Source organism: Crinia signifera, chromosome 3 (assembly GCF_055691185.1).
Source record: "Crinia signifera chromosome 3, ASM5569118v1, whole genome shotgun sequence".
NCBI lineage: Eukaryota > Metazoa > Chordata > Amphibia > Anura > Myobatrachidae > Crinia > Crinia signifera.
Genome location: NC_139219.1, coordinates 188,293,673 through 188,307,887, shown reverse-complemented (window position 1 = coordinate 188,307,887; position 14,215 = coordinate 188,293,673). Strand labels below are relative to the sequence as shown.

At 42.3% G+C, this 14,215-nt stretch overlaps 1 protein-coding gene across 1 annotated transcript in view; it reads left to right on the top strand.

The window, feature by feature from the left end:
• RNGTT (RNA guanylyltransferase and 5'-phosphatase) overlaps positions 1-14,215 on the top strand; it is a 327,115-nt gene that overhangs the window by 188,103 nt on the left and 124,797 nt on the right. The window contains exon 12 of the mRNA XM_083177112.1: positions 9,031-9,099. Coding sequence (XP_083033238.1) covers positions 9,031-9,099 — 69 coding nt within the window. The remainder of the gene's footprint in view (positions 1-9,030; positions 9,100-14,215) is intronic.

Genomic DNA, 14,215 nt, shown 5'->3' with positions numbered 1-14,215 from the left:
ATGTAATTTTTCTGGTTCTTCCCTAATGTATACTGCAGTACCTTTTCTGTTTTTGAAAGTATGGCCTGCTGTACATATGCACATAGCCATATATATATATATATATATATATATATATATATATATATATATATATATATATATATATATATATATATATATATATATATATATATATGTATCTACTAGTGTGTGTGGTCACAGGCCACCGCACCCCACCCTGGGATGTGGGTGCTGTTTGCACCCCATTCCTAGGAATGGCAAGTGTGGTGGTACTTCTGTGTGTGTATGTGTGTGTATATATATATATATATATATATATATATAGCTGTTTTTTTATTATTATTTTTTGTTTACAATAGTTTAATTAGCTTCATTGTTATAAAATATAGATGGTGCTTATTCAATATATTTTATTCAAATAAACTTTTGACATACAAGAGTTTCAAGAAATACATATCATAGTACATAAAAAGCCACAGCCATATATTTGATAACCTCATAAATTAAAATCTTTTTCTCCAAACCAAACCACAACTAAAATATAGATGTTTATTTGTGTCCTACGTTTCCAGTCCCGAAGAGTTAACATATGTCCCATAGTAATATCTACAGAACAATTAAAGGCAATCCTAGTTGTCAGCCACACATTTTGTATCACTTATTCTCTCCTTGTGGTGGTCTTATTCAGACGTGCCTTGCCATTGATTTAACTAGAGATGTCTATTTTTCTCTTTATACTCTGCTCTCAGGAAATAGGCCTTTATTGCTTTCTGACACTGCTTTCATACATGAATAATCAATAGTGAAATGATATGATATCAGGAGAGGAATTGAGATCAAGCAAAATGGTAACTCCAAGAAGCCTCTGCTGCAATCCTTTCATACATTTTGTATTGAATCCTTAAACTGTCAGTATGTCACTTGTCAATTGATGCAATTTTTAGGGATGGAGAACAGAATTTGGCTCTATTATATAAATTACTTGCCTCAATAGCTCCTCAGACCTGAATAGTATCTTCCAGATAGTGACAAGGATTTTTGTGTTACATCTTAACATATATCACATTTAATAAAGAATCTTGCTATTTGTGTGGTCTGACGTCAGACCCTTTGATGTGTCTTTCTATGACGCAGTAATATTTTCTATTGGTTTATTTTAATATTTAGAAATGGGCTCATGCCTATCCTAAAAAGAATATATGAAACAAGGGGAAAAAACATTTAACAATAATGTTCCATATGGTTACAACTGACACCCTCTTTATCTTTTTCCTCAATTAATCTGATCAATCTTGACGTTCTCTTTTTTGTAGATAAATCTCTCTTAATGGCTTTAGGTTAATGGACGTTGGTGCATTCTTTTTATACTATAGAATAGCATTCAGTCCCTCATGTTGATTAATTTGGTACTTGTGTAGTTTCACGGCGCCACCGCCTCTCTGTGCACAGACTCTGTGCGCGTGCCGCTCTAGGTTTTCTCCTAACTGTTCTCAGCGCTACGTTACCAGCGTGTGCACGTGCCACTCTAGCTGTTCTCATTGCAGCGCTACGCTATCAGCGTAGCGTAATGTACACGCTACAATTGAGACGCTGGATTCAGACGCTAATGCGTCTGAATTTGGTAGGGTGTAGGGGGTACATAGAGGTGCACTGTGCAAAACATCCTAAACCTGTTCACAATGACACTAGTCGACATAGCAGCTGTCGACCTTGTAAATTCCACTATCCACGCCAACCCGAAGCGTGGCGAGCACAGCGGTACGCGTCCTTCGACCTTTTCATACCCCCACTATCCACGTCGGCGTGGAGTTGAGAATAGAAAGCGTGGCGAGCGCAGCGATTGGACGCGGACACCTGTGAAGCCCGCGAGGGGACGCGGAAACCTGTGAAGGTATCCGCGTCCCCTCGCGGGGCTCGCTGCGCTCGCCATGCTTCGGGCTCGGTGGCTCACTGCGCTCGCCACACTTTCTATTCTCGACTCCACGCCGACGTGGATAGTGGGGGTATGAAAAGGTCGTAGGACGCGTCCCGCCACCCCTCGCGGGGCTCGCTGCGCTCGCCACGCTTCGGGTTGGCGTGGATAGTGGAATTTACAAGGTCGACAGCTGTTGCGTCGACTAGTGCCATTGTGCACAGATTTTAATAGTGTACCCCTAGACCCAGCTAAATTTAGAGCTTTAGCCTCTAAATTTAGATGTACCCCTACACCCAACTAAATCCAGACGCTTTTGTGTCTGGATTTAGATGCCCCAACACCTTAGCGGCTTCGAGATTCAGACGCATTAGCGTCTGAATCTAGCGTATACATAGCGCCTAGAGCGGTGTGCCGGGGTGTGTAGTTTACAAGCCCCGGCACGTCAGCCGTGTGCCGGGGTGTCCACTTTAACATGCCCCCGGTTGTCAGCGGTGCCCAGGCTCTGCCTATTTCACTGTGGAACTACAAGTACCACAGTGACCTGTCAGCGCCTGGGCAGCACGCTGATGCTGCTGGCCGGCCGCTACGCTGTTAACGTAGAGCTAGAGCGGCACGAGCACAGTCAGACAGCGCTAGAGCGGCACGCGCACAGTTAAACAGAGCCTCTGGCAGGCTGCCAAGTTTCTGTTACAGACTGTGCGCGCGGTGGCGCCGTGAAACTACACAAGTACTATTAATTTTTATTAAAGCACTTTGTTTCCTTTGCTGTTTATTGCTAGCAGTTGATTAATCATTTCAAATGAAGGGTCTTATTTTTGTTCATTCGCTCGGACGTGTGCACGGACCCTTGCAATGACCTAAAGCCCACCTTGCAAATGGTTAGCCCACACCACCCATTCACACACCGAATTCGTTCGCAAGGCTTGCGGACAGATGTTTTACAGGAACATCCATTCGCATGCCAGTGGGAACTTCCCCCATCTTTCAATGGTTGCCGACCATGGAATGATGGCGAAGGGTGGCCCAGACCACTCGTACATATGAGCGAAGAAATGCAGCGAATTAGACGGGCAGCTGACCTCTGGCTATGTTAGCTGTCTGCCCTCTGCTCGTGCGTCACAACCGCATTAACATATGTACGCCCAGCATTATAATGGGAACGCCCATGAAACCCAGGGCATACGCATATGGTAATGACCCTGGCCAGCACCCCACACCCCCCCTCCACCCCCGTGCTCACAAGGCTGAGAGCATGCACTCAGCGAGCAGACTTCTAGACGATTGTGCACGCACCCAACTTATACACATGTGCAGAAATGCTGCTGCGCATGCGCAAAACATCGGCCCCTCTTCCAAATTCGCGTCTGAGCGAATGAACCTGAATAAGGCCCTAAGTGTGGTTTTGCACGTTATGGGCCTGAATAAGAATAAGAATTTTATACCAAATGTCTGCATTTATATATTTGCGCTGCTTGCATGGAACTAAACGCGGTCGTTCATCTGTAGTGATAGGTTGTAAGTAGACATGACAATGCACTACCTTTTCATAAGTTCATTCAAACATTAGCCCTCCTTTTTAGTGCACACTTGCACTAGCCTTCAACCTGGTACAAGAAACTCATCTGAAGTCATATAGATATCTGTGCATAGACAACAAAATAGCTCACTTTTGCATGCACTGTCCATTTCTGTGTCTCCGCTCCAACCCAGGTAAAGTAGAAGTGCAAGGGACTGGGGACTAGTCCTGGGTAGTTTGCATTCACACATTAAGAAATACCATGTTGATGTGCATTCATATGCCAAACCCCAGGTTTTAGCTGCATATAGTATGTGAAAGGGGTTAAAGAAACTTTGTATTGGGACTACCCATTGCAGCTGATGCTGTAGAAAAATGCAGTCCAGTTATTGTCATAAAGAGTATTGAGTATGTGTTTACAGCTCTGTGCCTTGTGTGCCATTTAATTATTTCAAATATTGTTCTTTACACTTCATAAAGGCAGTCTGGGGCCATAGAATAAGCTGTATGGGGCTGTTTCAATGGGTCAGTTGGTCAGAGCCAGGCTTTACAATAATTACATAACATTTTATTGTGCCAAGTTCTGTTCAGTGATGTAAAGTCTGAAGAGCCTACAGTAGTATCTAATGTGACTTTTATCTATACAATTAAGGCTAACATAATTGTGCTTAAAGACGGTCCACAAAGCACAAAGATACATATGCTTAAGTCACTTAATTAGTACCACATTTAAGTATACCATATGTACAGATGCAAGGATATACCTAAAATCTGGATGGTGGGGTGCTTTAAAGACCACATTTGGGAAACACAGGGCTAGCCCATTAAATGGTCAATGGGTATATTTAGTAAGCATTGCTTTTGCCAAACTGCGAGTCCTTGCTAATTTACTCAATGATTTATTTAAACATTCTAGATCCCACCAAACACATTTTTGTTCCACTTTTCTAAATATATTTAGCAATATCCTTTTTCATATTTTTTTTTAAATCACGTGTTTTTATTGATTTTTCAAAAAGAACAACAAACCCTTACAAGAGCAATGTTTCATAAGGTGCATGCAACATAAATGACATATCTGAAGTTGGATACACAACTGAAGATTGTAAAAATATGCATGTATAATTATATAAAAAGGAATACGGATATACACATCTGATACCACCCCTCCAAAACCAGGATAAATGCACCGTCACCCGGAGGCGCCATCCGGGCTTATGCGACCATCAACATGAGAGGAAGTACACAAATGACATCATGCCTCACGAATATCCATAACGCACCATTGGAATTCAATATTAAAACATACTGTGCATGTATCCAAGAGAAACACAGCTCGAGCTTAATATAACCCACTATCTATAAAATGTTATCTATACTACCCAAAGCAAAATCCCCCAAAAGGACCCAAAACAAACCTCCTCAAAACCCCCCACCCTGTATGACCTAACCCCAACCTAGGTATACCTGGGTCCCTAACAGTCCCCCCTACATCTATCTATAATAACTGGTTTATAATACTGTAAATTTTAAATTCCGCTTCAATTCGGCAAGTATACTTAACATGTTCATTTAGTCCGGCCAGGTGTCAACGTGTATCAGATAGGAAAGTACGATCATTTCAACTAATCTGGCCAGTATTCTGTTTCATTGAAAAAAAATGTCAGAAAGGCCGCATGACCCCATTTTGCATTAAAATGAGTGGAAGGGTGTTCAGCACGTATAGTGAACAGCTCGTATGGACGTGGTACAATCAGAGAAAATAGCACCGTGATTTTTAAAGGGACTGCGGCCTTATCTAAACACTCAGGAGAGTACCAACAAAAAGACTCATCCATTAGCACAGGCATAGAAATCGGATAACTTAAAGCATATTCAGCCGCAGATGTAGTTAACTTAGCAGAATCAGACGATGAGTGTAAGTCCAGGACAGTCCCATCACCACACTGTCCATCCAAACAACTTGTTGTAGTAGTGTCAAACAGCTGAAGAAGCCTCTGGGTCGAAGCTGTTATGGCACACAGGATTTGTTGTATAGGACTCTCCATAGCGCTGGAACAATGTGACCCTAATTCAATCTGAGTAGCCAGTCAGCAGCGAGGTGGCAACGGCTAGCACGCTGCCAAACCTCACCACTATTGCGAAGCAGGAGATTATAAAGTCACGGGAGTCCCGATCTGTGCAGTCAAAATAAGTGTAATGGCGCCGGTTATACCGGGGCCCTCCAGGTCAAGATTATCATGGCCTCCTCCTCACTACCTTGAGGCACGTCTGGTTTTTCTGCCCCGACGAGTACCAAGGTCCAGGGAGCGCAACAGGCAGGTGAGGCAGCACGGCAGGATGATGCAGGACAGCAGCTAACAGTGAAGCCGCCCGGAGCCGCGACGGGCGGTAATAGTAAGTAGTATCACCTGTCTGTCCGTTCAGGAGTTGATCACCGGCAGGCTTATGACAGCAGGGCAGCGGTTGTAGGAGCACCCCAGCGAATGCAGCTCCCAAGATGGCGCCCGCCAGCGAGTGCACCGAAGCCCAGTGAGAAACACCAGGCCGGGGGAGTCCCCACAGGAATGCTGGGTCTTCCAAATAGGTGCCAGCCAACAGCTCGGGCACATAAAAAGAGCAGGGGCACCCAGGAGAAGGAGCAAGGCAGCGGCCGGGGAACCGTCGCTCAGGCTGTAGCTTCCAAGATGGCGCCCGCTCACCGGAGCACAGGAATCCAGGGAGCGAAGCGCATCAAGCTGGGCGGGTCACCGCAGCACCGCTAGGTCTCAAATCAGCGCCACAGGTGTAGAGGAGCAACAGGGGTTGGTAGGAGCAGGTCTGGGGTGCCCAAACCTCAGTAGTCAGGAGATTTAGCCGGATTTCAGTGGAGCACCCGCACCCTGCGTCCGCTCTCTCGCTTGGCTAAGCCACACCCCATCCTTTTTCATATTTAGCAATACCCTCCATTGTGTGTACATCCAACTTATAACAATCAGTTTATCTAAAGACTGAAAATTAGATCTGTTTGTTCAGACCTCTGGGTGCAATAACATCCATGCGATGTATCCAACAGAATTCAAAACGAATGAGAAGCAAGGAACAATTGCTGCCCCTAATAGAGGCAGGTATACAATCAATCATCCTATACCTCAAACTACTAAGGCGATGGGGATGTTCTCTGCCACTAGAGAGGTCTAGAAAATTAGCACTGTGGTGCAGAGCTATGCGTTCCTTAAATTTACGTTTTGTTTCCCCTCTATAGTTAAGCCAGCAAGATTTTACCACAGAGGTTATGTCATTAGTAGATGTATTACATTTATTGACCCAAGTAATAACATTGGGAACATTAGATTGTTTAATTTTAGGGTTCAATAAAGTGTTTCTATTCATCTTGAGTACCTTGGCCTTACATTGTAACATTACATTGTAACAAATCAGTATTATTGCAAAAGGTAACCTTGAGCAGATACAAAGGGTCGGCCTGGTGGAGGGTCAAGACCATTGTGAATTTTGTGAAGGTTATACTATATTGGAACCAACGGATGGCTCGATAAAGAATATTTTTTTATTTGTTCTTTAATGACATGATTGTCCACACCTCATTGTAGAATATCCAATAATTTTTGTTTGCAAATAGTTGTGTGGTTGTTTGGAAGTTTTACAATAAGTGGAGACATCGGATAGATGACGCATTATTTTAGTGTGATAGTCGGCCAGGTCTTAAACCACGATGGCTCCTCTTTGGTCCACTTGGCGGATAATCAACTTAGAATTATTAGTAAGCGATTTCAAAGCATGGCATTCTGAAAGAAAAGGTTAGGATGAATTGTCACAGGTTTATGTGCAGTATCTGAGATGCCTTGTTCAATTAATCCTTGAAAATCTTTTACTATTTGGATTTATCGACGTAGGCTCAAACGTGGAGATTGGATCAAAATTTTTAATGGAGGCTGGTATACCCTTTGGACCGGTAGATGGTGGTTTATTGGTATAAAGTTTTATTTTCCTCAATAGTTATGTTTTTCTATCTGCCACAGCAGATCTTGAAAAGGTACCGTAGGCACAAACGAGAGACCGTGATTAAGAAGTTTAATTTCACTGTCAGAAAGATTGTGTGATGAAAATTTATAAATCACGTTTTCTTGTTGACTGGAGGGCAACTTGCTCACCCTTTGCCTTTTCCATTGTTTGCTTTTGCATGTTTGTTTCCTTTTGTGCCTTATTTTGCACCTCCACAGGTCTTCACGCCTAGAGGAACACTAATGGCTTGACCCCTATCCATGTCACTGTTAGAATTTAAAGGGTCCTGTGAGGAGTCATATTCAAATTGACGAAGTCCTATTTTAGGTTGTTTATTATGCCTAAAAAATAAGCGTTTAGGACCATCTGCGGAGTTGCCAGCTAGCCAACGGTAGACATAATGCCTATCATAATCCCCTTGGATTTTAGCTAATTTCTCCTTTTTAAAAAGGATGAGTTTTTTCTTGTAGACCGTAATTTGATTCTTTAAATGGTCTAGCCAATCTATATCCTGATTGTCCGCGAGCACCAGAAGATGGATACTTTTAAAGCTTTTGATTTTGGCTCAATTTTGGCTTCTTTGGATGATTGTTCCATAACTAGTATCATTAGATCGAAGGAACATTTTGTTTAAAGTTCCTACCCAGCATTTACAAAATTGGGGGTCAAATTGACCAATCCTCGGGCAATAACGCACCCGAAAGCATCTGTTTATCATTTTTGACTTAAGTGGAAATGAATCTACTTTTTCTTCAAAACATAATAAATCATGATAAATAACATCAGGTGTGATGGCTTCAATCTCATCATCTAAGCCAGGGTTGGGCAACACCGAACCTCCAGATGTTAATGAACTAGACATCCCAGGATGCTTTGCATTAGTTTTGCTATGTGGCCATGCTGAAACTGATGCAAGGCATGCTGGGATGTGTAGTTCATCAACATCTGGAGGGCCGGTGTTGCCCAACCCTAATCCTAAACCCTTATCAAGTAATATGGCATTAATCTCAATATCCGAATAAGAGTGGACATTTCCAATCGGAAAATGAAATTGTCCAATCATATTTTCATCCAACATAGTAAGGGTTCATTTAAAATGTAAAAAAAAAAATAGAGAACTATACACAAACGTCCATGTTGGACTGCGCAATAATAAGCAGAAAGGAATGGTATTTCTGTGTGGCATAATGTGTAAAAGGAGTACTACGGTGTGACGTAACCTGCTTAAGGGGTCATACTGTTTGGCAGTACTTGTCTGGAATCTACAGGACTAATTTTTCTGAGAAGCAGTCCATTAGTTGACCAAAAATATGTTGATGGGAGAATGCACCCAACTTTATACTGAAACGATTGTAATCTAGTTTTAACTCTGCATTTTAACTGTGTTTGCATTTGTAATTTTAAAGATAATGGTAAACTCAAATGGGCTAAATTAAAATAGGTCTGTATGTGACAATTGATAAATAATTTTTTTGAACATATCATATGAATGGAACAGTATGCCACACTGCTCCACTTACTGACATGTTGTCTATCTGCCACTTTTTTGGAGTTGATCAAAATAATGGCTTTTTTGTTGTTGTTTGTTTTTCAGCTGTTGGAAGGAAGCTTTGCAAGAGAGGTCAGCCATGAAGTTGATGGACTCATCTTTCAACCAATTGGAGTGAGTTTCATTCTTGCTTGCAGTACTGTGATAGAAATTGCATGTAATATAAAGGCAAAATGTACATGTCAAGTTTTTTTTTTTAATATAGTATTTATTTACTTATTTATTTAATTTCCATATCCACAAGACATGGCATTGCTTTCTCAATGATTTGACATTTTTACACAGGTTCACCATTAAAATTCACATTGATAACATTCTATACTGTTGTACAAAACACAACATTTTTATCACAACATATAACGTTTACTAGTTGCCTCACTCCCCACCCCCAGCTACCCTCCCCCAGTTTTGTCCTTATTCCCTAGCCCATGTCTTCCAAGTGCTTCCTATCCTTTAATTACTTTTCTAGGTCTTCTCTTGCCAGGTGTTGTTACTTTACCATTTCTCTTAACCCACCCTATCTGTGTTATCTAAATATTTATTATGTGATTGTGTGTTAGATATTTTCACCGTTATAGTATTTCGTATTTAACAATCTATCCCACACTTGGTGAATTTTTTTTATATTGTTATGTTTTGTGTACATATATCTTTTATATCTTTCATGTCTTAGTGTACTATTTACTAGGTTAACCTATTGTGTAATATTAGGACTGTCCGTCCCTAACCATTTCCTAATTATTAGTGTTTGTATAAGTGATAATACATTTTTGATAAATTGTGTCTCGTATTTATTTAATCCCTGCAGGGACATTATACTCAATACTCCAGACTTCCCATTTAGCTCAAATTTCCCAAGACCAAATTCCTCTATTCTCTTTAGTACTTTTGGTAATTCCACTATATGGTTGGCGAGATAGATCAACATATTGTCGGCATAGAGTGATATCAGTTGTTTATTTAATCCCCTCTGACCTAAATCTCTAAGCTCCATAGTCTGCCTCAGAGCACATGCAAGGGGTTCAATTGCCAGATTGAACAGCATCGAGGACAGCCGTCATCCATGCCTTGTCCCTCTTGCTAGTACAAATAGCTCTATTATAAATTCTTTCACCTGGACCCTTGCTCTTGGAGCTTGATACAGCATTCTGATCCAGTTGATAAATTGAGTTCCAATCCCAAATTTTTTTAATACTGCCCAGAGATACATACTTTCTTATGCTTGAGCTGCATCATTTCCTATCGTGTAACATATGGAGAAAAGAGAAAAAAACTTCTTTAGTACATTGCCTCCTCTTCCTCCACATTCTACTTGTATACCACGCGTGCAACTTTTCACAACCTGCTAAATCTATGTTCTCTCTCCTATGCTAAATATTACTTCAACAGTGACATGAGGAGAATGGAGAAGAGAAAAAAAAGAAAAACCAGAGCCATATACTACTATGCAGCATATTTAATTATGTCCTGGGCTCTGTTCTCTTCCCTGAGGTTTTACGGCCATCCAGCCATATAGATACCTCCTCTGGGCTAGTAAAGAATTTTGTCTGTCCATCCACAATTATTCTTAACTTTGCCGGAAATATAATTGAATATTGGATACTTATTTCCCTTAATCTCCTTTTTATGTTAACAAATTTCATCCTTTCTTTTTGCACTTTTTTGGCAAAATCTGGGAAAAACAAAATATTTGAGCCATCAATCATAATTTGGTTTTGACTTCTAGATATGCGAATTATCCTGTCCCTGGCTATATAATTTAGTAATTTCGCCATCATTGTACTGGGTGACACTCCCGGGGGTTGAGGTCTTAATGGTACTCGATGAGCTCTTTCCACACAGAACTGTGCTGAGAATGTCTCTTTACCAAACTGGGTGGTCAACCATTTTTCTAACCAACCTTTAGGATCAAATTCTGTATTTTTGGGTATCCCAATTATCCTGATTATTCGGCGCAATCGCCCCTCCATTTCTGCTAACTGATTCTGAACCTTTGAGACTGTGAGGTCCCTCTGAGGTCTTTAATTTGTGCCACTAATGGGCCCTGCGTATCTTCCAATTGTGAGATTCTGGTTTCAACTTCTGTAACTCTCAGTTGTATATTTTGGACTGACTGTCTCATTAGTGCAATCTCTGCTTGGGTCTGTTCTATCTTTTCCCCAAGCCTTACTACACTGCTGTTTATGGCCTCTAGCAGTTTTTGGAGTGTGGTCTCAGGTATGGGGTCTGATATGGAGGATTTAGACATTATTGATTTATTAGGTGTGGTTGTCCTGTTTTTCACATCTCCTCCTCCGCTGAAAAACGCCCACCAGTTGTATTCTGGTTTTATACTGGACTATGCAATCTCAATTATCTACAGAGAGTTTACCACCCTAATTGACATGCACCTTACACACTAGGATTTTTTCCCTCCAATCCCAGGTGCGGTAACCTGTGAGGCTGTTAGTATATTAACATGATGACTACTGTGTTGAGACTATATACACTGTCCCTTTATCTGATGTAAGATGGGACTGACATATAGTCTATGTCCTGGTACACTTTATCACCACACATATTTCCTCTTCTGGGTACCTCACAGTTTTTACAGACCCCAGTACCCGGTTACTCCTGGTCCTCCTCTGCAGTCCACTTTGTCATGTGTCTGCCGAAATATTGCATTTCCTGGAGTAGTCAGCCACCTTGACTCTGCACCACTGTGCCCCTCCTTCACCTCCCAGGATCCTCCACACTCCGCTCTCTGTCTCCACACCGGGCTCCTGCACCTATCAGGGTCAGCCTCCTCCGCACAGCAGTGCCGGTGTCTCTGTGTCGGGGGATGCCACTTGCACGTGTGCGATTCCTCGGTCCTACTCCTCCATGCCCGGAACTCTCGACGTGCTGTGCCTCACATCACTCTTGAAGTCTGCACGTCTCCTTTCGGGTCTGCGCCCTCTGACCCCTCCTCACCCGGCATACACTCGGGCACCATCTACTGGCTTGCTTCCGGGACCCGCTGGAGCCTCAATCACACTACACTCACCCTCCGGGTCTGCACCTTCCAATCCCCCGACGTCTGGTTGGGTATGTACTAGCGGCTTGTCATAGGGAATGACTTGCAGCCTCCGTTACACACTGCTTCTGGGCACCTGCATGTCAGAGAGACCAAAGGCTCCCGCCCTACGTGGAGACGTCCATGATCCCGCATTGTACGTGTCGAGTTTTACCCAATTAGTATTTTTTCTTTTCAACTGTACACAGGAATTGTAATTTTTTTACATTTTATAGCCACCTATGGCCTTCATTTCTATCAAAAGATATTAATAAATCAATGGCAATTTTTATGAAGTAATGCATGGTTTTAAATACCCAGTATTAAAAAATGTAACACAGTACTTACTCTTTCAAACATAGCATCTGCTCACCACTTGAGTAGCCTTGATTAAAGAGGGGCAGGCCTGAGGAGTCTTGATTAAAGAGAGGCAGGCAATTTGGGATTGTCAGAAAAACAAATTCACAAGACTCTATAACCAAACTGGTTCCGGTTGATATGAAGTGCCTAGATATACAGTCAATAGGTCTACCCCAAAAGGTCGACATGCAATAGGTCAACAGAGTGAAAAGGTCAAGATGGAAAAGGTTAATGCGCAATAGGTCATCAGGGTAAAAAGGTCAAAATGAAAATGGTAGATGCATGAAAAGGTTGACATGATTTTTTTCACCGGCTTGTTCTTCACCATCCATGTCGGCATAGAGGAAGAATACAATAGTGTTCCAAGCCTGAAGCATACCAAGAGCAGCGACCCATGTGAGGGTACATGCTACAGTAATTCGGGGTTCATGTCAACAGTTTTCGACATTGACACCAAAAAGGTGAAAAACTCATGTCGACCTTTCCCATGTCAACCTTTTGACCCTGTCGACCTATTGCATGTCAACCTTGGGAGGTAGACTTATTGATTGTATATCTAATTATCCACACTGCAGCTACACAAGGGAACAGCCTCACTCAGGAGCTGTGCTGTCTGTCCCAGCAAGGTTTGTCAATGAAGTCCCTTCATATAATTAGGTAATCAAGGTAGGGGTGTAACCCTGGAGACAATGGACTCAGTAGCCACTAAGGGGGAAATTTACTAAAGGAAATTTGTAAAAAATAGGTGTAAAAATAGGTGTATTTGTATCCAGAAATACACTTATTTTTGACATTTACTATCCCAAAACTACGGCAATTTGTAGTCGTATTGATGTGCTATCAATACGAATACGAATTGCCGTATTTTCGGGATAGTAAATGTAAAAAATAAGTGTATTTCTGGATACAAATACACCTATTTTTACACCTATTTTTTACAAATTTCCTTTAGTAAATTTCCCCCTTAGCTTCAGCCTGAAGGAAGCAGCATCCGTGCCTGGACCTACTGTAATAGAGCCATTGAGCAGGACGCTGATCAGTATCAGCGGTACTGCTGTAATTGCTGCTTTAAATCTCTCCTGAGGCTTGTACTCCTAAATTGAGACAGATTCCTATTGTGTTTGCACAGTTTTAGCTACAATAATCTGACCTTGGTACCTTCTCTTATTAAAATATGCATGATAAATGATTAAAGCTCCATGCAAAATAGATGACCCGTGGGACTGACGATATTGATGGTCCTGCAGTTGAACGATCTTGAGTGTACACACTGAGCGATATTGTTCAGTGGGTACTTGTTTCCTAGCACAGCCACAATCGCGGCCATCGGGTGTAATTTTTAGTGGCCTGCGACGCGACCGACGCGATGCCCACGATTTTTCCATTGAAATGCATTGAAAACAGTGAAAATCGCGTCGGTCGGGTCGTATGCGGCCAAAAATGCTTAAATGGTCCACACGCGATGGCCGCGATTTCCCTATAGGGAACAATGTTAAATGGCTAACTTTACCCCCGATGACCGCGATTTCCCATAGGAAACAATGTTAAATGGGTCAATTTACCCAAATCATCATAGGGAACAATGGTAAATGGGCCAGAAACCCCAAAAAACACCCCTGAACATTGACATGTCCCCCCAAAAGTATTTCACGCCACCCCGCGATCAACGTGAACCCGAAGTGTGGCGATCGCAGCGGTACGCGTCCTCCGACCTTTTCATACCCCCACTATCCACGTCGGCGTGGAGTTGAGAATAGAATAGTGTGGCGAGCCACCGAGCCCGAAGCGTGGCGAGCGCAGCGAGGGGACGCGGATACCTTCACAGGTAAACGCGTC